Below are 25,517 nucleotides of genomic sequence, written 5' to 3'. Positions count from 1 at the left end.
ATCCGCAAGTAGGGGTGCTGAGGGTGCTGGGGTGCAAGTAGGGGTGCTGAGGGTGCTGCAGTACACTGCCCTACCATAGCCGCAAGTAGGGGTGCTGAGGGTGCTGCAGTACACTGCCCTACCATATCCGCAAGTAGGGGTGCTGAGGGTGCTGCAGTACACTGCCCTACCATAACCGCAAGTAGGGGTGCTGAAGGTGCTGCAGTACACTGCCCTACCATATCCGCAAGTAGGGGTGCTGAGGGTGCTGCAGTACACTGCCCTACCATAGCCGCAAGTAGGGGTGCTGAGGGTGCTGCAGCACCCCCTGAAAAATATAAATTTAAAAAAGAAATACAAAATTGGTGAACTGGGCCTTTATTACTCCTGTATAAGTGGGGAAATTCACTTACAAATGCAAATGCATTCAATAAGTTTGCAGTCAGGAGTGTATCAGCATGCCCCAACCATAACACACAACCAAAACCACAGCGTATGTCAATACAACAAAGACAGGAACAAATATTCAATATACTCGTCTCCAGCAGGTACAGTGCCTTGCGAAAGTATTCGGCCCCCTTGAACTTTGCGACCTTTTGTCACATTTCAGGCTTCAAACATAAAGATATAAAACTGTATTTTTTTGTGAAGAATCAACAAGTGGGACACAATCATGAAGTGGAACGACATTTATTGGATATTTCAAACTTTTTTAACAAATCAAAAACTGAAAAATTGGGCATGCAAAATTATTCACCCCCTTAAGTTAATACTTTGTAGCGCCACCTTTTGCTGCGATTACAGCTGTAAGTCGCTTGGGGTATGTCTCTATCAGTTTTGCACATCGAGATACTGACATTTTTTCCCATTCCTCCTTGCAAAACAGCTCGAGCTCAGTGAGGTTGGATGGAGAGCATTTGTGAACAGCAGTTTTCAGTTCTTTCCACAGATTCTCGATTGGATTCAGGTCTGGACTTTGACTTGGCCATTCTAACACCTGGATATGTTTATTTTTTAACCATTCCATTGTAGATTTTGCTTTATGTTTTGGATCATTGTCTTGTTGGAAGACAAATCTCCATCCCAGTCTCAGGTCTTTTGCAGACTCCATCAGGTTTTCTTCCAGAATGGTCCTGTATTTGGCTCCATCCATCTTCCCATCAATTTTAACCATCTTCCCTGTCCCTGCTGAAGAAAAGCAGGCCCAAACCATGATGCTGCCACCACCATGTTTGACAGTGGGGATGGTGTGTTCAGGGTGATGAGCTGTGTTGCTTTTACGCCAAACATAACGTTTTGCATTGTTGCCAAAAAGTTCAATTTTGGTTTCATCTGACCAGAGCACCTTCTTCCACATGTTTGGTGTGTCTCCCAGGTGGCTTGTGGCAAACATTAAACAACACTTTTTATGGATATCTTTAAGAAATGGCTTTCTTCTTGCCACTCTTCCATAAAGGCCAGATTTGTGCAATATACGACTGATTGTTGTCCTATGGACAGAGTCTCCCACCTCAGCTGTAGATCTCTGCAGTTCATCCAGAGTGATCATGGGCCTCTTGGCTGCATCTCTGATCAGTCTTCTCCTTGTATGAGCTGAAAGTTTAGAGGGACGGCCAGGTCTTGGTAGATTTGCAGTGGTCTGATACTCCTTCCATTTCAATATTATCACTTGCACAGTGCTCCTTGGGATGTTTAAAGCTTGGGAAATCTTTTTGTATCCAAATCCGGCTTTAAACTTCTTCACAACAGTATCTCTGACCTGCCTGGTGTGTTCCTTGTTCTTCATGATGCTCTCTGCGCTTTTAACGAACCTCTGAGACTATCACAGTGCAGGTGCATTTATACGGAGAATTGATTACACACAGGTGGATTGTATTTATCATCATTAGTCATTTAGGTCAACATTGGATCATTCAGAGATCCTCACTGAACTTCTGGAGAGAGTTTGCTGCACTGAAAGTAAAGGGGCTGAATAATTTTGCACGCCCAATTTTTCAGTTTTTGATTTGTTAAAAAAGTTTGAAATATCCAATAAATGTCGTTCCACTTCATGATTGTGTCCCACTTGTTGTTGATTCTTCACAAAAAAATACAGTTTTATATCTTTATGTTTGAAGCCTGAAATGTGGCAAAAGGTCGCAAAGTTCAAGGGGGCCGAATACTTTCGCAAGGCACTGTATATCTCTCTGGTCACCCCCAAAACCAATTCTTCCTTTGGCCGCCTCTACTTCCAGTTCTCTGCTGCCAATGACTGGAACGAACTACAAAAATCTCTGAAACTGGAAACACTTATCTCCCTCACTAGTTTTAAGCACGAGCTGTCAGAGCAGCTCACAGATTACTGCACCTGTACATAGCCCAACCCATAATTTATCCCAAACAACTACCTCTTCCCCGACTGTATTTATTTATTTTGCTCCTTTGCACCCCATTATTTCTATCTCTACTTTGCACATTCTTCCACTGCAAATCTACCATTTCAGTGTTTTACTTGCTATATTGTATTTACTTCGCCACCATGGCCTTTTTTGCCTTTACCTCCCTTATCTCACCTCATTTCCTCACATCTTATTTTTATACTGTATTATTGATTGTGTTTGTTTTACTCCATGTGTAACTCTGTGTCGTTGTATGTGTCAAACTGCTTTGCTTTATCTTGGTCAGGTCGGAATTGTAAATGAGAACTTGTTCTAAACTTGCCTACCTGGTTAAATAAAGGTGAAATAAAAAATAAAATAAATCGCAGTGCTAGCTGTGACACCAGAGATTCTGGGTTCGAGCCCAAGCTCCATCGTAGCCGGCCGCGACCGGGAGGTCCGTGGGGCGACACACAATTGGCCCAGCGTTGTCCGGGTTAGGGAGGGTTTGGCCGGCAGGGATGTCCTTGTCTCATCGTACAGTGAAAGTATTTCCCAACAGTGCAGTAATATCATTAATAATAATATTGTAAAAAAACACAAGAAGTAAGTTGAAACACGAGAATGCAAATATATATATATACACAGTCAGTGCAAGCACCTTATTCAGTGTGCAGGGGTACTGTTGAGGTGGGTTTAAACTTAAAAAGTGACTGCTAGCAGGATATACATGTAAACAGGGCTGAAAAGTGACTGGTGGCAGGATATACATGTAAACATGGCTGAAAAGTGACTGGTGGCAGGATATACATGTAAACAGGGCTGAAAAGTGACTGGTAGCAGGATATACATGTAAACATGGCTGAAAAGTGACTGGTGGCAGGATATACATGTAAACATGGCTGAAAAGTGACTGGTGGCAGGATATACATGTAAACAGGGCTGAAAAGTGACTGGTGGCAGGATATACATGTAAACAGGGCTGAAAAGTGACTGGTGGCAGGATATACATGTAAACATGGCTGAAAAGTGACTGGTGGCAGGATATACATGTAAACATGGCTGAAAAGTGACTGGTGGCAGGATATACATGTAAACATGGCTGAAAAGTGACTGGTGGCAGGATATACATGTAAACATGGCTGAAAAGTGACTGGTGGCAGGATATACATGTAAACATGGCTGAAAAGTGACTGGTGGCAGGATATACATGTAAACATGGCTGAAAAGTGACTGGTGGCAGGATATACATGTAAACATGGCTGAAAAGTGACTGGTGGCAGGATATACATGTAAACATGGCTGAAAAGTGACTGGTGGCAGGATATACATGTAAACAGGGCTGAAAAGTGACTGGTGGCAGGATATACATGTAAACATGGCTGAAAAGTGACTGGTGGCAGGATATACATGTAAACATGGCTGAAAAGTGACTGGTGGCAGGATATACATGTAAACAGGGCTGAAAAGTGACTGCTAGCAGGATATACATGTAAACATGGCTGAAAAGTGACTGGTGGCAGGATATACATGTAAACATGGCTGAAAAGTGACTGGTGGCAGGATATACATGTAAACATGGCTGAAAAGTGACTGGTGGCCGGATATACATGTAAACAGGGCTGAAAAGTGACTGGTGGCAGGATATACATGTAAACATGGCTGAAAAGTGACTGGTGGCAGGATATACATGTAAACATGGCTGAAAAGTGACTGGTGGCCGGATATACATGTTAACAGGGCTGAAAAGTGACTGGTAGCAGGATAAATAGATAAATACTAATGTTAATGGCAATCAATAACCAATGAACAGCAGTGTAAGGGTAGTAATACATCTAATCAATAATCATTTTAGCAGCAGTGTAGGTGTGTAGTTGTTAGCCATTTAACAGTCTTATGGCCAGGGGGTAGAAGCTGTTTAGGAGTCTGTTGGTCTGGGCCTTGATGCACTGGTACCATCTGCCAGACGTGAGCATGGAGAACAGCCCATGTCTCGGGTGGCTGGAGTCTTTGACCATTTTGGGGGATTTTCTCAGACAGACTTCCTGGATGGCTGGGAGTTCGCCCCCAGTGACGCGTTGGGCCGTCTGCACCACCCTCTGTAGGGCCTTCCGGTTGAGGGCGGTGCAGTTGCCATACCAGACGGTTCTACAACCAGTTAGAATGATCTCGATGGTGCAGCTGTAAAAGTTCCTTGTGATCTGAGGGGCCATGCCAAATCCTTCTTCACAACTGTGCTGGTGTGAAGGGAGCATGTTAAGTCCTCAGTGATGTGGACAAAGGAACGTGAAGCTCTTGACCCTGTCCACTACAGCCCTGTTGATGTGGGTGGCCCCCCTGTTTCCTATAGTCCACAAACAACTCCTTGGTCTTGCTGATGTTGAGGGAGAGGTTGTGTCTTGCCTAGTGTAACGGTCGTTGTTGGTGGAAGAAGGTGAGGACCAAGGTGCAGCGTGGTATGTGTCCATATTTATTGAAATGAACACGGAAATAACAAAAAATACCAATGAGAACCGACCGAAAACTGTTCTGGCTGGTGTAGACATACAACAGAAAACAGTCACCCACGAAACACAATAGAAAACAGGCTCCCTAAATATGGTTCTCAATCAGGGACAACGATTGACAGCTGCCTCTGATTGAGAACCATTCCAGGCCAAACACAGAAATAGCAAATCATAGAAAAACGAACATAGACAACCCACCCAACACACGCCCTGACCATAATAAAACAAAGACATAACAAAAGAACTAAGGTCAGAACGTGACACCTAGTTAAAAAAAGGTTCAATAAATAAATACAAAAATAGTGCACAGGGGCAGTGTTATGCTGAAACAGGAAAGGGCCTTCCCCAAACTGTTGCCACAAAGTTGGAAGTCTAGAATGTCATTGTATGCTGTAGCGTTAAGATTTCCCTTCAATGGAACTAAGGGGTCTAGTCCGAACCATGAAAAACAGCCCAGACCATTTTTCCTCCAAACCCAGATTTGTCCGTTACACTGCCAGATGGTGAAGCGCGATTCATCACTCCAGAAAACGCGTTTCCACTGGTCCAGAGTCCAATGGCGGTGAGCTTTACACCACTCCAGCCGATGCTTGGCATTTCAAATTGTTATGTTAAGTTTGTGTGTGGCTGCTTGGCCATGGAAACCCACTGAAGCTCCTGGCGAAGTTGTTGTGCTGAAATAGCTTCCAGAGGCAGTTTGGAACTCGGTAGTGTGTTGCAAACGAGGACAGACAATGTTTACGTGTTACAAGCTTCAGCACTTGGCAGTCCCGTTCTGTGAGCTTGTGCAGCCTCGGCCTACCACTTTGCGCCTGAGCTGTTGTTGCTCCTAGACGTTTCCACTTCACAGCAACAGCACTTACAGTTGACCGTGGCAGCTCTAGCAGGGCAGAAATTTGATGAACTGACTTGTTGGACGGTGCCACGTTGAAAGTCACTGAGCTCTTCGGTAACGCCATTCTACTGCCAATGTTTGTCTATGGAGATTGCATGGCTGTGTGCTCAATTTTATACACCTGTCAGCAATGGTGTGGCTGAAATAGCCAAATCCACTAATTTGAAGGGATGTCCATATACTTTTGTATATATAGTTTATCTTAAGATGAATAAGAGTGTCTGTAAAACGTGAGTAAATATAAAGAAAACAGAGAAGCAGTAAGTAAGAACAATCTTTTATTTGTGTTTTCGGGAAAGTTCGACGACATCCCCATTGCCAGCACTGAGTGGGCTGGAACAGTGGACACCACCGGTGCAGATGGGTAGTTGTAGTTCAATAAAAGTCACTATAAGAGTTATCATCATCCACGTCAGGGAGATCAGGAACAACATCCAGTTGGGAGAGCATACATACAGTCACTGAGGTGAAAATAGGCTGCTGAAAACCAAGAGGAAAACTGTGGCTAGCGTGCATAGTCCATACACAACTAGAGAACTGAACAGACGTGTACAGTCAGAAGTACATGGGATTCTACCGCTGTCGTTCTCCAGGTATGAGATGAGCCAGCGAGATTGTGGAATCCATGATCAACAGAGAAACCAAGATGTCCGTCTTCCTCTGGGAACTGTGTTTCAGAGAAGTCCGGATAGAAACTGTCCATGGGGGTTATGAACAAACCAGCGGCCCTCGAGGGACCAAAGCAGGATGTACATGGTGCAGGGCAGGAAGTGACATAAAAACAAGGATGCATGTCTGAATAGTCTCTCTGTGAGGATAGCTTGAGATCAAAGATGCTTCAACACGAAACAAATCATGTTCATCCAAAGAAATAAAATCATTCAATTATATATAACAGCAACAATAAAGGGGGGTAACAATCATCATAATCATAGTAATGGTAGTTATTTATAACATGGTCGTTGAGGAAAAGAAGCACTATCACTGGGTTGACTGGGCCCTTTCTCTCCCTGGGTTTAGTGAGTCGGTAGTGAAACACGACACTATGTGGATACTAAGACGATGCTCAACAACACAGAAATGCCGGAAAACTGACAGAAAGTATCAACAACCTTAATAAATCAACATTTTAAATTTTGGCTTTTTTATTAGTCCCAGAAATCTGAGAATTTAACACCATTCCGATCGATGGGGAGAGTAATAATAGCATAATCTCAAATGATAACCTATTCCCTAGGTATATGGGAGAATAGGGTCACATTTGATATGACACCCTACCACAAACCCCATCTCCTGGAATATAATTTGCATATACGCAATCATACACGCATCTCATCTCTGCAACATTCACACTTAGCATATACCTATGTAAAATACACAAACTGGTATATTCAATATAGACAATATTTATCTTCTACCAATAATAAGAATGCTAGCTAAAATCATTAATATTGTACAGTAACACAAGTGTGCTTTTTCCTGGGTAGTTTGTGGACTATTTAGGAGGGTGTGAAGACATTGTGGTATTATGTATACAATCTAGAACCACAGAGACCGGTTGTTAGGATTGGTTAAAGGTAAAAGTAGCCTTTTCGTGATTGGTTGTAAGCGACATTAACCGTGTTGGGATTGGATCAATTCGATATAAAAAAACATAGGAAGGAAGAAAACATCACAATGCAGAGAGAAGATCAAAACGGTCCACTGTAACCAGAACAACTAAAAAATCCTACCAACCCAGCTTGGGCAAGATATTCTATATCAGTTAGAACTGACAGCAATCTAAAAAGGACAAAAAGTGACAGAAAGAGAGCGAGAGAGAGATGGCCAAGGGCTCAGCAATATGAGTTCATAGTATACATAATAAAAACTAACAGTCGCCCCATCCATTAGCTGTAGTGTGATTGAATGCCCTGCTAGTCTTGGGGTCACATAATACAATTCTCTATATGACAGAGGAGATAGTGCAGCTATAATCAAATGTAAGAGCTGTTGCACCAAAGCCCAGACATCTAGACAACTACTAAACAGTCCAAACTGTTAAAAGGTTGCAAAAGTTGTAACAATATGAAGGACTTGTTATTTACAAACACTGGACAAGTGCTGAAGATTGTGCTGGGTTAATAGTGTTTCTCCCATTTCTCTCTCTCTCTCTCTCTCTCTTTCACTTTCCTACCATTTCAGCCCAAACCCCATCAGTTAGATACACAACAAAGAAAACAAATTAAGTGCTTGAGTAAAATCCACAAAGAAATGTTGAACTGTACAATTTTAAAATCATTTTGCTCGCTATTTTACAGTTTAAAATGGCTGCCTTGCCTCCTAGTCCCGGACTCTGAATCCTGTCTAAAAATCCCTGTCTAACACCTCTAAAATAGCATCTCCTTTATCAATCTACTGTAAAAAGATATTTTGTCATAGCCCTCCATATCTCTATATCTTATATCTTTCCCATTCATATAGAAAATATACAAAAATTATTTCCAAAATTTGCTCCCCGTCTAGTCTTAATATAAAAATATACAATTCTCCGATATCAAAATCCTCAAAGTCACGTTTTCTTCTTTCATCTAAAGGGGCAACAGTCCACCAGGTTATGTAATCTCTCTGTCCCTAACCTTTAACCCTGTCCACTCTGACATCATCAAAACGTGGCACCTGAGCTTCTTTATATCACCCATCTCATCGTCTCATACATTCATCATCATCATCATCGTTATCATCATCATGTCACCCCATTCCACCCATCAGTTCCTTCTCTTTCTCCTCCTCTTCTTCACTGGTCTCCATGGCGATTCTCATATTTGTTGAGAATGTTGCGGCAGCGACCGAGCTCCTTCCTCATGTCAGCCACTTCCTGTCTGAGTGCCTGGTTTTCTCTCTCCAGGAAAGCGGCGCGGACCGAGATCTGGTTTTCCTTCAAGCGCCGCGCGTCACGAGAACGCTTGGCTGCCTCGTTGTTCTTACACCGCCGGGACCAGTACTTATCATCCTGAAAGAGGGAGACACCGTTAGATACAGACCTACTGACATTACCTTGTAGAGAATGATCTGACCCTGGACCAGAGGTTAGGGACAACTTCTACCAACTCTTAATACTTCTACCTACTCTCTGACTACCAACCTTGAGGTCTGCTGGCACCAGCATCTTGCGGGCCTTCTTGATCATGGGCTGTGGTTTGAGTTCGTCCTCGCTGAAGCGGTGTCTGCGGGGGTCGAAGGCGTCCTGGCCGGGCACACTGGACAGAGCCACATCGGCCGCGTCGGGTTCAAAGCCACCCATCACGTCTGGACCGTTGGATGTGGGTGTCATGAGAGGAGTGCAGGACGAAGAGGAGACAGAGGAACCAGGCGAGCCGCAGTCGTCGTTCATGCTCGATTGACTGCCTCCTGAAAGAGAGAGAATCGGTTGTTATTTTCTTATTAAACCGTTATATGAACCAGGAGATTCCATGTAGATACATTATGACTCACTGACCTCTCAGGTCCATCAGAGAGCAATAACACACAGCATTTATCTACAAGTCAAAATAAGTAAAGTAAAAGAGCTGTAGAGCTGATAGGCTGCAGTTACAGACCATGTCCACCAGGTGGTGAAAGGGGGCTACTTTCTGCTCTGAGAAACTAATAAACAGGAATGTTTTTCTCCCTGCTTTCAAGTGTGATTTCTACAGCCCAACGTCTTTCCAACTATCGTGAACGTGTGTTTCACTTCAATATGAATCTATTATCATGGAGAAATCGAACTCAAATGGGAACTTTACATGTGCAAGAGCACTTTTCTCAACTTATCTTGTGTATAAAAATTCAATATCACCCTTTTAGTCAGAGTATATATTTCAATCCTGGTTTAATATTATTATCAACATGCCCAGACTCCTATAAGGCTGGTTTTAACAGTTTTCTTGAAATGTTTCTAAAACTGTTATACAACCGTCATCCCACCCCTTGAAATCAGTTCCCTATGTTCTATAAAGCTCACTCACCCCCTTTAGGGCCTAATGCACATAACACCTTGACATTCCTATCACAAAGACCCCAAACAGCCTTTTCCTCTTCCTATTCCTCCTTTACAGGCAACACAATCAGAACATAGCCTACACTACACCCACCTCGAGTTAAGTCAATTGTCAGGTGTCTAAATGAAAACTCAAATCAGATCATTACAAATACGTTCTCCTGTCTTGCCTCATAATTTGTGTTACACTGTAACGACTATGTAGCAAACACATCATCCAACCCGCAATATCAAATTTGGCTTCATCAATGCTTCTTTTACATTCATATCCTATTTGTCTTGTAAATGTGAAAGTGTCATATTTAACTCATGTCTAAACTGTCTAAAGTGTATTATTGTGACATGTGACATTGGACTGAAATGCAGCTAAAAAACAACCAGTTTATGAAGGGTTAAACACAATGGCTACTGACATTCCCCATCTACTGTACAGCATCACATCTTAATCATTACTATCTCTGTAAATCTCTCTCTTCTGCATTCAAACATTCCATTTGAACTTCAGTATCAGCAGGCAATGGGAACCTCTTCCTCCCCCTCCCTCCCTCTCCCTCCCCCTCCCCCTCCCTCTCCCTCTCCCTTCCTCTCCCTCCCCCCTCCCTCTCCCTCTCCCTCCCACCCTCGTGCCGCTCCGCTCCTCCCAGTCCTCCGCTTGGCCCTGCCTCTCGTTCTCTTGCTCCAGTGCTCACAGCCTCGGCACGTGAAGGGACACTGCACGTGCACATTGCTGTAGCGTGTGAGGTGAGGAGAGATTTAAAGACACGCGATCACAAACACTCACTACACACACCTACTTCCTCTCCCTCCCCTCCTTATCTCTGTCTTGATCTCCCTATGTACAGTAAGACCTTAGTGTTCAGTAAATGGCTGTTTGGACCTGAATTTAACATAAAACCGACCAAACCAAACCCCTTTGTCAGCGCTGTGAGATGCATTTGTTAAATGTCTCCTCTGTCTCTTTCTCTCAGGCAGCCTAAATGTTAAACCTAGCTCAGTGTGAAGGGTAGTTTGTAGCCTACAGGAAATTCCTGTCGTTGCTTTCTCAACCCCTCCTTGTTGTTCCCTCTCTGTCAAGTTAACTCAGCGTTAAGGGTTCCATTTGGCTTCACAGAAAATGATGCTTGGTCACCATAGGAGAGGAGTTCAATATGAGTACTGAGGACAACTTAAAGAGCTGAATCACATGAAGACTTTGTGCAGACTTTACTACAGCCTTCTCTCTACGGACATAACCACCCTGTATTGATACAGGGTCACCATGGTAACTGCCATGTCACTGATCCTCCATTTTAGTCCTTCATCTAGTTGCCACTTCACAAGGCCAAAACAACATGGCACCATAATCCTTGCTTCATTTGGCCAAACTGGACCACTGAATACATTGTCGATACCATGTGAGCTATGATACATTCACCAACCACCCACCACCCCTACAATCCCTTTCCATAGAATCACCATAAACCGTCTCAATCTCCACCCCTCTCCCCATGTTCCTACTGAAGATGTGTACAATAAACAGATGTACACTGTTCCGTATTGTATCCATGGGATAAAATCATCATAGAAATCTCTGTATGTTGCCCTCCCCTCCTCCTACACCCGGTTCGGGTTACTCACCATAGTCAAGTCCTCCCTGAATGTTGGACTGGGCCACCTCCAGGCCGATGAGCGACGGGGAAGATGAGGATGACGAGGAGGAGGCTGAAGAGCAGGGTGGGGGCGATGAGGGGGGGCACTGGGAACTCTGATTTGGCACCGCCGACTGGGAACTCTGGGATGGGATCTGGGCTGTACTGGAACTGTTCTGGCCGTGGACTCCGCCCATGCCGTTTTCTGTGAGGAATTCCTCCAGGTCCATGTACTGCAGCTGGAAGAGGCCTCCTTCCACTGGCAGGGTCCTCTCCCACAGGAGGGGTCCCAGGAACGCAGACTGGTTAAATCCTCCAGCTCCTCCTCCGCTGACGTTACTGTTGCTGCTGCTCACCCCGCTGCTGCCACTACGCATGTTGCAGCCGCCATTCCCGCCACCCAAGGAGTCCTCATCCATGTCTGTGATGGTTCTGTCTTTGTCTGGGATGGTGGGAGAGAGACAAAATGGAGGTTATTGGTTAGTAAACGATGGACAGGGGTTGGAACTCTCAAGAGTTGTAGTTGTCGCATCAAATGTTTGACCCTTGGTGCTGTCAGAGGTGATTTTGGGATTCTATTTTTTTTTTTTTTTTTAAGTGTCATGGTATCCCACTATATACACTCCCTCAAGTCTGGTTCCTCACAAGGTTTCTTCCATATACACTCTTTGCTTTTCAGTTTTGGGGGGGAACTACTTAGGGTCATATGACAGGATATAATTATCTTATGTCCAAAGCTGTAGGCGTTCTTGTAAACCTATTTCATTTAATTAAATGAGACAAGAGGGTGCTATGGCCCAAGCCTCATAGCTGTTGAGGCCCAGAGGCACAATTATCCTATAGATGTGTCAACTCTACAGATACTGAGAGATAGATGATATCTGTGGAATGGTGTGACCGTTGGATGCATCAGCTGCACTGCTATGTGCACAAACACCACTGATTGCTTCAGTCAGACCGTAACAGATGGTCATACAAGAAACTGCACAAGAATCCAAATCCGAATGCTGGATGAAAAGCAATATGATTTTTACTACATGTCTGCATGTCTATGTCTATATTTGGTGAGACAAATGAATTTGGTAATATAGGCATCCATACCACAGGCCTCGCTGGTACTGTTTAGCATGTCAGATATTATACCAAAAGATGTCGTCTTAATCTGCCTGCTAATCTAAAACTATGCCAGGGGATTGGAGGGGCGGAGATTATAATCCATATGAGAACATCATGCTCAGCTCACAGCAGAGTGCAACATGGGATGGCACCATCATTCTACTGGACATTTGGGGGTGTTTGGATAAAAGTGTTTGTTATGCCTAATGACCATGTAATAATGTGTTACAGGGATAATGGCATATTGGTTTCCTTACCCTGTAAACTGTCTATGGAGGTATAACAGTAGTTTCCCTGGTACTGTTTCCACATGCTAACGTTTTAGCATTTGTGGCACAAATCCTATTCAAGTCATGGGACCGATATTAGCATGTCCAAATCATCCAAAAGTATCTCAAGTTGATTGTGAAGCTCAACAAAGTCACTTATAGATGATTTGAACATGATTACTATCCCATAATATGCTTTCTGGTTTACTGCTCTATACTATAGGAGTGGTTGGATTCGATTAACATTTTCCAACGAGTATTTGATCCAACACTCTTAGAAGCAAGGGTTCCAAAAAGGTTATTTGGCTGTCCCCGTAGGAGAACCCATTTTGGTTCCAGGTAGATCCCTTGTTGGTTGCAGGTAGAACCCTTTTGGGTTCCAACGCAGAACCCTCTACATTGAACCCAAAAGGGTTCTACCTGGAACCAAAAATAGTTATTCAAAGGGTTCTCCTATGGGGACAGCCGAAGTACCCTTTTAGGGTCTAGATAGCACCTTTTTTTCTAAGAGTGTAAGTTCTGTTCTGAGACAAAGTTTCCCTATTCTGGTCCTGACCTGTATTATCAGTAGTAAAAATACAAACTGACCATCAATCAGTTCTAAAGGACAACTGCCACCACCATGTATATCCTATTGGTGTGTGTTGGTTGCAGAATGTCAATCATGAATAATCATTCAGAGCTGAGTTCTGTACTGAAGAACCACACCAGTATACCTTATCTGTTTTGTTTCCAAACAACAAGTCAGACAGTGGTGCATGTGTCATGTCATGTGCGTGTGACAATGGCAGGGCCAGATATTAAGTTATGCTGGTGAGCACAGCTGTCTTCACTGTACTGTACTCAATTGAGTCAGGCAGACAATGGAGACTGGTAGATATGATTTCATTGAATGTCAGTTACAAAATATGCTAAATAACAGAAAAACAACATAGGCATGCAGTGTCTGTTAGCTTAAGTGCAGAAAACTCCATCAGCAACATTGTTGCACTGTAGAGCCTTCAGTGGTAACTGCATGATAACAATGTAACAATCAAATTAAATCAAAGTTATCTTCTCACCTTTAACGTCGCAGCAGTCTTTGAGAATTGCACGGTCTCCCTTCATCGGATGCTGCAGGAGGGATTTCAAACTAGCCATGGAGTTGAGGTATCCACCGCTGATGGAGCCACCAGACTGGTTGCAATTCCCGAACTGTGGGCTAGCGCCGGCTGGGAGGTCCGGGGTCAGGAGCTGGGTGAGCTGCCTGGACATAGTTGGCCGGACCTGGTTGTTGATTAGGATCCTGGGGCGCAGGCGGAGTCGAAATGACTGGCAGATTGATCACCGCTATTCAATTAACGAGAATATTGAATTAACATTTATTATAATTAGAATTGGGTGCAATGAACCAGGTGCAATGAATAGTCTATTTGAAATGACATTACAAACTTGTTGAAGTAATATAAAACGCATATGTGAGTGCATATCTCGACAAGATATGAGAACATTAAAGTTTGACTCCCAGGCTCAGTATGCCAGAGTGTAGCCTAATAATAACAAGCAATGGTTGCAAAACGTGTCCCTTTGATTTGTTTAGAATGTCAATAAACATGTTCTTACCTTTCCCTCTATTTAGGCTATGAAGTGTTCTTATATCCACTGTTGTATCATTATAATAGACAGTATTCCAGTAGATATGGTGCAACACTATATTATTTTAAATCCCCGGTGCAGATCAAGATGTTATTCTCCAATAGAGACCAGTTGTAAACGTCAAACTAATGACTGGTGCCCATGGTCAATTCAAAGGTGGACAAAATAAAATCCGAGCTGGAAAACAATAAATTGTTGTCGAAAAATATCCTGAGTTGATCAACACCCCAAACAAATGACGATTCCAAAATGATCAAAATGAAACTCGAAGCAAGGAAAAAGAATGTCCTACTCCACAATGCCAAATGAACAAATAATGAAGAGCGAAAAGCGGAGAAGGCTCTGAGTACGCGCGCTATTTGTCTGGTGACAAGCTGTATTACTTTTTTCTTGAAGCTTTCCTGTCGCTCTATCGTTCTTTCGGGAGGGGGGGTTCTTCTTTTCCCCCGCGTACTTTGTGTAGCCAATGTACTGAAGCACGGGCTTGGATTTGGGCTGCGCGACGGCTGTCCTCTCAGCTGGAACGAACACGGGCAGTTCACGTGACGTCACAACTCATAGGGCAAGGCGCGAGAGAAGGCATGATTGGCTTATTTGTTCAATATGCATGACAAACACACAACCCCCCTCGTGCCACACCTCGAGGGGGCACGCCAAGCACTTGTTGTTTGTATGCTCATGGACAGACGGACGAAAACAAATGGATAGTTAGCAATCACCCGCCACCGTTATCATTATGACTTTGAATTAACGTCTTTACCAGTCACCCGCCACCGTTATCATTATGACTTTGAATTAACGTCTTTAAATGACACTAGCAACTGAGGGGACCTTGATACATATCCTCTATAGAACGTTAATCTAGGCATACAGATTATTGCCCAAATAGATTGCCAATGTGATTATTTCATTATAATGGCAATGGGCCCTGCACCATTCTATGAGCAAGCAACTGAGTGTAGACTACAGTTTTCCCAGTCCGCTTGTAATCCAGAGAAAACGTGAGTGGCTGCCGGGTTTTCAGGCGAAAGGAACACAGCAGCACGTTGCTCCCTAAAAGCAGAATAGCTGTAATAGCGCACATGGCCCAGTCACGAGGAGGTGCAACCCTTATGCATGTTGCTCTAGTTTCGATTGGTTGGAGAAAATAATGTCTCCTCCCCTAGTGAGCGCTTATTGGAAAGAACTAGGCCACCCGCCCCGCCCTACGGATTCCCCCCATGCTACGGCCGCGTGAGACCGATTCAAAGCAGAACAGCGCGAGGTGTCTGCAGTACTGTATTTTAACCCACAGTCAAAGAGCCACAGGAAATTGTTTCCTTTTTTTTGACTGCTAGTCGGACATCGTGAAAACAATATTTAGACAGATCCCAGGAACAATATACATCCTTCTGAGGATATTACTGTGTGTACCAGTCACTTGTTTTCTCTACAAATAGGCATATGCCAACAGCATGAGTATAATTAATGGGGAAACAATTGATACACTGATTGATGATAAACTATCATACATGTGTGTTTACTGCAAAACGAACCTTGCATGCCTTTATGCCTGACCTATTCATGATAATTCATCTGTTAGAACAATTTGAGAAGGTTTGAGAAAGTATAGAACAGACCTACAGAAGAGGTAGTTAGAATATAGAAAAGACTGACAATGACCTTAAATTACATTCACATTGTCTAAAAATTGTTTTCTATTTTAAATTATAATCTATTTTGCTTTAAGCTATAGTAGGCTATATATTTTGTCTGTATACTCTTGTTATTGTGGCAGCACCATCTCACCAGGTTAAATGTACTTAGCGAACAAAGGTGACTCTGATTTGATAGGTAGGCTATAATATGCTTCTTCGGCTGTAGTCCTACATGACATGTGGGAAATGCACTAACACACAAACAGACCATGGTATCTAGAAATTAAAATGATAGTTAGCATTTCATGTTTCTTTTTGTATTTAGACATGAAATATTGATGTTTAGTAGTATTTTTTAATGTTGAAACAGAGGGAATAAGCATAATGAAGCTAAATGTGCATATCCCTCTATAGCAGTTATTGTGACAGTGCTGCTGCCACCTAAAAAATACTTAAGTCAAACCAGAACAACAGACCACAGCTGTCATATTTCATTAAGGTGAACTCTAATACTGTAGTCTACATTACAATAGCCTATATCCACACAAACTAACAGAACTAGGTCAGTAGGACAGCCATAACTGCCTTGCCATTCTGTATGTAGACTATGTATGTATGCATTTATGTTGATGTTCTATCTGTGTCTACACAAATAGATGTATCTCACACTTGCATGCAAGCATGAGTCTGCAAACACACACACACACACACATTTGTACACACTCGGTCACTCAGTCACTCACATGCACGCATGGTGCGCACTCACTGACACACACAGCTCAGACATGGACACTGCACGTTCCGACTCTTGAATCCATCCCCTATCGGTGTAAAATCCATGTGACTGCCACACTCTAAAACACAGGGGCCAGAGTACAGTGAGCAGAAATGAGGTGCCTAATGCCATCTAGTGGATTTAACATAATACTGTAGGCTGTAGATGTCCATTGTTTATTTATTTTGGGTGGTTGTGAGTTGTGGCCATTTCAAATTGGGGTCATAGAAAGAAAGCAAAGCAACAAAAATAAGCATTTCTGGTTGAGTACACAACATGAATTGAATTGACCTGCCAATAAGTTGGATAACCATAGTTGTGCTAAGTTGAAATGCATTTGTATATCCATGATGACATCCTGAAATCCATCAGGCCCACACAGCTATTTAACTATATCTGGGACAAAACTATTATACTGATGTTGGTATTTGTAACATTGTTCTCATTATAGAGTCAATACCCACATGATTAGTTATCAGTAACTATGCCGTTCATCATCATTAGCCTTACATGATACATGGAGAAAAAGCACAGCAGAGAACACTTATGTTTTATTCAATGCTGAAGTATAATCAACAACTATCTTTGTTTTAAGTAAATAAAGTGATAGAAATGTACTTAGAACTATTCTTTTCTTTAGAAGATAAAACAAGGCCTGACAGGGTTATGAACATGATTGCAACTCAGCAAAAATAAGAGAAGAGGACAGAATCCAGGTTTGGCAGGTAGACAGATGGAGTTAAACACACATTAATACATGTAATCATAACTGGTTTTGCTACTATGAAGGAACAGTAAAAGCTAAATAAAGTACTTTGTGAAAACAGAAACACAGCAGTGATAAGATATTAACACAATATACGTTACAGTGAGCTTTGTTCATCCTGTCTTGATCTCAATATCTTGGTATAAAAGCTACAATTGTTTCCACAGGCATGAAAATTAAATAAAGTCATGATTAGCAAGGCTTTTTGTAAGATACACTTTTTTGTCTGGAAGTGGTATTCACTTCAATCTATTAAGATTCTCAAATGTATTTTTAAAGACGTGATTAAATCACTGGGGACATTTTTCAGGACTTTGTTAACTTACGCTTAAAACACGTCCTTTTTGGATGTACTGAATTAATCATCACATAGTGAGTTCACAACCTCCGCAACAAACTGACCAAAAAACACACATGCACCGACAAACAGACTGCCTCCCTACCAACCAGAAGTCTGTGTCCCACCCTCTCCCTACTCCTACTAAATGCACTTTTTACATAAAAAATCCCCAAAGGGGCTCTAGGTGAACATCAACAAGACATAGTACACAGCAGAGACAGAGTTATCATACAGCTAGGGGTATAGAAGGGATGCTAGTAAGGCTGAGGGGGTAGAGTTAAATTACCAGGTCAAATCACCTAAACATGTCTAATAACTGCACAGTGTCAGCCAAGCATAGTGTCAATGCACTTAAGGGTTAATGATCATATGAAAACAGTCATGTCTTTCAACATCCTCCCATACAGTTTGGATGGAAGAATTCCGGGTGATCCTTGGTTGATCTACAGTAGTTCATGTTGTTAAAACACTCGTTCTAACAGTCAGTGAGTTGAGTTGATGAGGTCCAGACAGACACCAGACCAATTCAATCGCCCCCCCAAAGGCTTTTGTTTTTTAAAGTCCATCTTCTTCTATGTATAGTCCAAAACTGATAACCTCTCCCTTTCCTATCAATGAAAATCTAAATGCCACTACCTTAGAAGTCAGCAAGCTCAGTATCTGTACAATGTAAGCAGGGAGTGCGACATCTCCCCCTGCTCCTCTCTGCTCTTCCTCTCCCCCGCCCTCTTGGACAACTTCAGGCGGATAGCGCCCCCTCGTGGAAGTCCCTTGGCCCTATGTCGGCAGGTCACCTTGTGCCTGCGGAGGAGGGGGGCGTTCCAGAAGCGAGCAGAGCAGCGTCTGCAAGAGAAGGACCCTCGGGCGCGATGAGTCGCCCGGTGGATGAAGGCTTCCAGGAGCCTGTGAGACTGCTTCCCACACACACCGCAGCACAGACGCTCCTGGGGGGACAGGACTCTCTGGGTGTGTTTAGCTGCCCTGTGGGCTAGCAGGCCGGCCTGGCGGGCGAACATGGCGTGGGGACAGATGGAGCAGGAAAAACGTTTCACTGGGACTTTGAGAGATGACAGGATTTGTATCTTCATCCCTCTTGTTGTAACCAGCTCATATCCTCCCCCTCCCGCCCCCCCCCCTCGTCTAATCTTCAACAGAAGCTTTTTCTTCCTCAGCTTTTTTGCAAAACAGACCTCCTCTTCCTCTGGTCTTTCCTCTCCTCGCCTCTGACGAAGCCTGAGGACTCCCCCCACATGTCCCCCCTTCCCTCCCTCCTGTCGGACTTTCTCTTCTTCTTGTGTCTCCTCATGTCATCGTGTGATTGGATGTTCCTGTGGTGTGGTTGCTGGGACTGTGGCTCTGAACGGTGGTGGTGATGTGAAGAATGGTGGTGGTGGTGGTGGTGGTCGGATGGCAGCTCTGTGAGGGGCTGGAATGGAGCTGTGGTGTGAAGGGTGTGACTACTGGACCCAGCTGGGTAAATGTGCTCCCCTTTCACCCTTGCTGGGGAATGCTGGTGCTGAGGGGGCATGATTGTGGAGTTGGGTGGCAGGGGCTGAGAGTAGGGAGGGACGCTGGAGGCTGAGGAGTGGGCCGTACCAGCATCATAGAAAAGGGGGGAGTAGCCAGCTGGGGGCTGAGGTGGCTGTTGTTGATGACTGTGGGTGACAACACTGTGACTCTGCTGCCCCCCGTGGCCCTCTGTGGAAGGTGCCATCTGAAGGAGGGCGTTGGTGGCTGCCTCGCTCTCTGATGCAGTCCCACTCACTCCACCACCAGCTGCACTGTTTACCCCTGACCCACTGCCGTCCCCTTGTGCGTTGTCAGGGCCGGTGCGGGCCAGGCCGTGCTGTGACAGCCTGTGTCGAGTGAGGCTGTTGGAGTAGGCAAAGGCCTTCCCACACACCTCGCAGCTGAACAGCTTCTCACCTCCGTTCTCATGGACCGTCTGGTGATGAGCCGTCAGGTGGAAGTGATGACGGAAAGACTTCCAGCATATGGCACAGGTGTAGAGCCTGGGCGGGGGCTGGCTGTTGGAGCCTTGAGGCTTGACATCTTGGGGGTATGAATAATAGGAGGAGGAGCTGTTTCCTTGGTTCTGTTCCCTGTCTTGGCCCATCCCACATGATGGGTTTGTGTTGAAGTTGTTGAGGTTCTCCCCTCCTGGTGTTGTGGGGACCTCTTCCAGCTCCCCTTTCTGATGGAGTTTCCCGTGCCTCTTGAGGCTCTGGGAGTAGCCAAACTCTTTCCCACACAGGCTGCACTTGTAGTTCTTCTCCCCAGAGTGAACGGTGTGGTGCTTGGTGAGGTGGAAGGCCTCTCTGAAGTGCTTCCCACATGTACTGCAGCGGTGGGGCTTCTCCCCAGTATGGACACGGTCGTGCCTACGCAGGGTCTCGCGGCGTGCAAACCCCCTGCCGCAAACACTGCACAGATATGGCCGCGGGATGTTGCTCGACTCCCTGGGAGCTCTGGGGGTGTACTGCCTGCGTTTAGGGGGAGCGTTGGGGTCTTTGGGCTTTCTGGGTTTCCGGGGACGTTTTGGTTTGGCAGCAGGGTTCTGTGGATCATTCCCCTGCTGTTGGTTGTGGTTCATATTACCACTCATACCATCCTGGTTCCCTGGTGCTCTATAGGTCTTATCCATCCCAGATGTTGATGAAGGGGACCCCAAGGGGCCTAAGTCCAGCCCCCCCAACAGCCCTCCAATGATATCCCTCCTATCGTCGCCTCTGTTCCCACTGTTCATATCACAGTTGGCGGCAGCTGCGGCGGCGATGGCTGAGATGGCGTTGTTGACAGAGCTGGTGACGTCGTCTTCAGAGTCATCCAGGAGAGAGGACAGGGGGAGGTGCTGTTGGTGGTGATGTTGGGTTTGACTCTGAGGGTGGGGGTGCAGCGTCGGGGCCAATGGTGCCTTCCTCAGCGCCGGGCCCACCATCCCACTGCCACAGGGGGAGGCTCCAGAGTAACATGGAGACGGGTTACCTTGAGAACGGTGGTCGTCATGGTAGCCTGTGTAACGATTCCGAGAGTAATCAGTGGGGTATTTACCATCTGGCCTGTCCCTGCTGTTAGCATTCCCTCCCCTCTCTGACTGAAACAGACCACCATCACACCCTAGCCTTGACTTCTGACCTCCCTCACCTCCCATGATCACACCCTCTTCATCTTCCTCAGTTTTCCCATAAATCACCCCTCTACTACCCTGGTAATCCCCACCTCCTCCACCTTCTCCTCCGCCCCCTCCTCCCATTCTGCCCTCCCCTACAGCTCCTTCCTTGCTGCTGCCCTGTGGTTTTGATGCCCTACCTGGCTTGCCGCATGTGCCAGAGGCAGCATGGTTGAGTAGAGAGGTACTCTCACGGAAGCATCGACCGCAGGCTGGACAGCGGAAAGGCTTGTCTTGGTGAATCTTCTCGTGTCGCGTCAGCGACTCACGGCGGTTGAAAGCCCGGGAGCAGATGCTGCAGCCATATGGGCGAGCCTCTGAGTGGATGACGCCATGCTGGAGGAGGTGCCCCTTTTTCTTGAAGTGCTTGCCACAATCTGAGCAATTGAAGGTCTTGTCAGGGCTGGGGCAGGAAGATGAGGCCTGGACTGAGTTGGATGATTGTTGGGAGGACAGCGAGTTAGATTGAGAGTTCAGATCCTGGGTGGAGTGTTCCTGGGTGGAGTGTGGGAGAGTGGGGTCAGTTAGTGGTTGGATATGAGTCGGGTTTGGGTTAATGCTGACATTATTGCTAGTACCTGCTGCCGTAGACTCATGCATACGCAGGTGCCTGCGAAGACTGGAGAGGTGAGTGAAGGTTTTGCCACACTCACCACAGTTATAGAGGGGCTCAGTGTCAGCCTGTGTAGATGCAGATGGCATGGAGCCCATGTTATCAGGTTTGGATAGGTGAGAACCATTAGTAACCAGGACTGATGCTGCAGTGGAGGAGGGGCCAGAGGAAGAGGAGGATGAGACAACTGATGATGAAGATGAGGATGATGAAGAGGCAAGGAGGGATGGATCTCCTCCCAAACCTGACATGCCAACCCCTCCGCCCCCCCCTCCAACCAGCCCTGGGGAGGGGTCGTGGCCCAGCCCCCCTGCACTGCTGCTAGCATTGGGGTTCCCACTGCTGTGGCCGCTGCTGCTGTTACTGCCGCCATCTGACTTCCTCTGTGGCAGGTAGCCAGCCATCGCTTTCTTCCTTCTACTGCTGCTGCTTCCGCCCCCACTGCTGTCCCCCTTGCCGTCATCCTTGGAGAGGGACAGATGAAGCGGCAGGGGGAGCGGCAGGCCTGCTTCCTGCTGCATCAGAGAGGCCAGCTGGTTGGAGGAGAGCACTGGGATGCCCTGGAAGTCAAAACCACCCAGGGAAGAGGGCTGGGAGCCTGGGTGTAGGGGGTGGTGAGGGTGGGAGTGAGAGTGGGGGTGGGACAGGGTATGGGGAGGCAGCTGCTGCTGCTGTGGAGGCTGTTGCTGTGGCTGAGCGGTAGAGAGGCCATGCGAATGAGAGGAATGCAGAGCTGGAGGCGGAGCAAGGCCTGAGCTAGATCCCTCACTCTGAGCTAAACCTATCCCCAGGTGGTTGTGGGTTCCCTGTTGAACCAGAAACTGCTCTAAGCTAGCGTTAGCAGGCACCCCAGAGAGAAAGTACTGATTAGCAGCTAGCATGCAACTGAACTGCTGATGAAGACTCCGTGCATCAGACTGGGCCCCAACCAGCTGGTGTCCCAGAGAGGTGACTGCACTGCTACTGGGGGGATTGTTAGTTACCACTGAACTGGAGGGGGAGGGGGAAGAGGATGAAGGGCCAGGTGATGCTTGGGGGACAGAGAGGCCTGGATGCAGAGGGGGTGGTGGAGGTGGGGCAAGTCCCAACCCCCCAGCACCCCCACCACTGCTACCCCCAGAAAAGTGCTCGAAGCGGCCGACCCCAGAATGCAGTTGCTCCTGTGCCAGAGCTGCCTCTGTCGGGTGGAAGGAACGCAGGAACTGTGGGTAGCCCGACACATGGCTTGAGCTGCTGCTACTCATCTTGCTTGACTTGGATCTTGAGCTATGTGAGGACGAAGAAGGTTGTTGTTGTAGAGGGGGAGGAGGAGGGGCGCTCATTTTTGCGAAAATAGAGGCAGAATCGGAAAAGGCGTTGCTTCTAGCCCCTTGGAGGGACCCAAGGCCTAGCCCAGACAGGAGAGCTCCTGAGGTCTCGGCCTGCTGTTGTTGTTGCTGCTGGAGCTGGTGCTGGTGAAGCTGCACCTGCTGCTGATGCTGTAGCTGTCGTTCTAACCCAAGGCCTTTGAACTGATGGGCCTGGTGTCCGCTTAACATCTCTATTATGTCCAAATTGTATTTTCCAAATTGGAACATCTCCCACTCACTGGCACATGAGGGTGCAGGAGCCACACCTCCAGCACCAGGAGCAGCGACTATGATCCCACCACTGCCGCCAATGGACGAGCTTCGGCCGAGGGATCCTGCAGTGCCACTATTTGACCTGGAACTGCCTGAGTCGCCTCGGCTCGATCCCGAACTCCGCCCGATAACACTGCCGGTCCCCCCTGTTCGCGCACTTCGGCTGCTGCTACTTCCGCCCGATCGCCCACTGCCCCCACTCTCCATCCAACAAGAGAGGGAGCAAGTGTGTGGGGAATGGGGTTATTTAGTGTAAAGTGGGGGGGTCTTTTTTCTCAAACGCGACCAGTTCTTACAGTTCTTTTCAACGATACCGTATTCTCTTTTTATCTTGATGGGTTGGTGCCATTTTATTTACTCTTAAACACTTTGTACAGTTTCATGGGGAGAAAAGGCCTTGTTTTGGTGTGCAAATGTTGTTGGTCTGTTGTTGGTTGTTGGTCTCTTGGTGTTTTATGGCACAGAACAATCTTTATTAGAGAGCAGTTCAGTCAACAGCTGTTGGTTGGCTGTTTCAGTTACAGTGTTTTCATCCATATCATCGTTTCCCTTCATCCACGTCAGTTTATTCATTCATTCTCTGGGAAGAGATTATGTTTTCTTCTCCTCACTGAAAAACAGAGACTACATTAGTCAAAATTCATATTTCTGTTTGATAAAAACTGTTAAATTGAACAGCTGACATTTGTAAATACACCAACATTTGTACCATTATGATACACCACAGTATGTATGATAAAATAACATTTTCTTTAGCTTAAAATAAATCACACACAACAAAAAAAGGTATATAATATATACACACGTATATATATTTTTTAAATCATGTAATTTTAAAATGATTGAAAAGGGATAAAGTATGTGATGAAAATGCAATCACGAACCTCGAACATCACATTCATAGATGCCACAAAACAAATTATACATGGTTTTGATAACAATGTGTATATTTATGTTGTATTATCCAGGGCACAATTGAAAAAGAGACCTAGGTCTCAATATGTCGCACCTGTTAAAATAAAGGTTAAATAAAATAAAACTTAGTAATAATATATTTTTTTAAATGTCAGTCTTACTAAAAATTAATAGTTTTCCAAATGTAAGTATAGTATGCCGAATTACTATTTTATTACTACTGTTATTAGAATGTATTTATTGTTTATTACTAGGGTATTACTACTGCATATAGTTTCGTATGAACTGAGCAATGTGTCACACTTTTTAAGTCCCCCTAACTGGAAATAAAACTATTATTATTATGAATTATTATTGCATGTTTATAAGACGTCGGCGAAATATTGATCACGTTATGGAAAATCTTACCTTTGAATTTTGACAGATGTCAATGAGTCAAAATATGTGTTTCCCCGACAGCGGAGGGAGATGGATTTTATTTCCCAATCGCATCTTTTTGATTGCCTTTCACATTAGTAGTGTAGATGACCAATCCTGTGTGGAGGACAGGAATTCAGAATCAGCAACTGTTATTCAGCCACTGCAAAATTGCATAACTGCACAATACTAGCTACGGGAACTACTAACTTTGGGTTGCACATTGCTTTGACAAACATTGTGGGTTTTGCAAAGAAGCGCTTACATGCAAATCTGACAGCTTTTGGTATAACGTTCTGCTATTTAGCTAGCAGATATCGCATGCAACCCATTCAAATACACAACACACACGGCTTGCTATCTATAGCATAAAAAAATATGCATTCAAAAGTCAATGAATGCCTCTTGGCAGAATGAAATACGAAATTGCTTATTTACCTTCAAATCCAAATACAAGTTCAGGATGCGGCCTGTCACGCCTTCCTACCATCTAGCTATCATTCGCTTAGCTCTCCATTTCTGCGTACTGTTTTCGACTCGTTAGCCATAGCCATGTTCACTGATGCTGAGCAAGGTGAATGCTCGGCTCCCTTTCGCTTTTAAATACTCAGTATTTGAGTCTGCAACCTTTTCCTCGCCATTTGACAGCATCAATCCTCATTGGTAATGATGAGTTGGTGATGTTTTTGTCGGCTTAAATGTTTTGGACTGTCGGTTATAAAAAAAAAAAATGGGGGTGGGGGGGGTGGGGGGTAAAAGGGAATGACGTGTGCTCACTTAACATTGGTCCTTTCCGGCCCGTGAAATATTTCCGGGTAGCATAACCTGTGGTTCAGTAGTTGTTTTGGATAGCAAGCAT

General features: G+C 45.2%; 3 protein-coding genes across 5 annotated transcripts; all 3 read right to left on the bottom strand.

Annotated features, from left to right (window-relative positions):
- Positions 1–6,003: 6,003 nt before the first annotated feature.
- LOC112236460 (hepatic leukemia factor) lies at positions 6,004–14,916 on the bottom strand. Of its 2 annotated transcripts, none has more exons than XM_042308231.1 (5): positions 14,372–14,916; positions 13,831–14,098; positions 11,374–11,826; positions 8,848–9,128; positions 6,004–8,730 (listed from the first exon to the last, which is right to left on the bottom strand). In XM_042308231.1, the coding sequence occupies exons 2-5, from the start codon at positions 14,021–14,023 to the stop codon at positions 8,515–8,517; spliced, it is 1,143 nt and encodes a 380-aa protein (XP_042164165.1). In that variant the 5' UTR covers positions 14,024–14,098; positions 14,372–14,916; the 3' UTR covers positions 6,004–8,514. The 2 variants fall into 2 exon arrangements, with proteins under 2 accessions (XP_042164165.1, XP_042164167.1); XM_042308233.1 differs by having other exon boundaries at positions 8,863–9,128; positions 14,372–14,908.
- Positions 14,917–16,976: 2,060 nt separating this feature from the next.
- Positions 16,977–19,010, bottom strand: LOC112236459 (zinc finger protein 865). Its single transcript, XM_024405050.2, has one exon. It carries the CDS (start codon positions 19,008–19,010, stop codon positions 18,576–18,578), a length of 435 nt encoding a protein of 144 aa, XP_024260818.1. The 3' UTR covers positions 16,977–18,575.
- On the bottom strand, positions 17,355–25,397 carry LOC112236458. Of its 2 annotated transcripts, XM_042308228.1 has the most exons (4): positions 25,097–25,397; positions 24,650–24,775; positions 21,232–23,936; positions 17,355–20,934 (listed from the first exon to the last, which is right to left on the bottom strand). In XM_042308228.1, the coding sequence occupies exons 3-4, from the start codon at positions 23,531–23,533 to the stop codon at positions 19,091–19,093; spliced, it is 4,146 nt and encodes a 1,381-aa protein (XP_042164162.1). In that variant the 5' UTR covers positions 23,534–23,936; positions 24,650–24,775; positions 25,097–25,397; the 3' UTR covers positions 17,355–19,090. The 2 variants fall into 2 exon arrangements, with proteins under 2 accessions (XP_042164162.1, XP_042164159.1); XM_042308225.1 differs by having other exon boundaries at positions 17,355–23,936.
- Between the last annotated feature and the right edge of the window lie 120 nt (positions 25,398–25,517).

Source organism: Oncorhynchus tshawytscha, linkage group LG03 (assembly GCF_018296145.1).
Source record: "Oncorhynchus tshawytscha isolate Ot180627B linkage group LG03, Otsh_v2.0, whole genome shotgun sequence".
Lineage (NCBI taxonomy): Eukaryota > Metazoa > Chordata > Actinopteri > Salmoniformes > Salmonidae > Oncorhynchus > Oncorhynchus tshawytscha.
This window is presented reverse-complemented; position numbering and strand designations above follow the sequence as displayed.

What these genes read in the sequence shown, in the direction of transcription:
- LOC112236460 (XM_042308231.1), bottom strand. Translation starts at nt 14,023, where the DNA reads ATGTCCAGGCAGCTCACCCAGCTCCTGACCCCGGACCTCCCAGCCGGC. An exon ending in AGACTGCTGCGACGTTAAAG is followed by an intron (nt 11,827 to 13,830) that starts GTGAGAAGATAA and finishes CCACCATCCCAG; the next exon opens with ACAAAGACAGAACCATCACA. An exon ending in TCAGGGAGGACTTGACTATG is followed by an intron (nt 9,129 to 11,373) that starts GTGAGTAACCCG and finishes TCTCTCTTTCAG; the next exon opens with GAGGCAGTCAATCGAGCATG.
- LOC112236459 (XM_024405050.2), bottom strand. Translation starts at nt 19,010, where the DNA reads ATGAAGATACAAATCCTGTCATCTCTCAAAGTCCCAGTGAAACGTTTT.
- LOC112236458 (XM_042308225.1), bottom strand. Translation starts at nt 23,533, where the DNA reads ATGGAGAGTGGGGGCAGTGGGCGATCGGGCGGAAGTAGCAGCAGCCGA.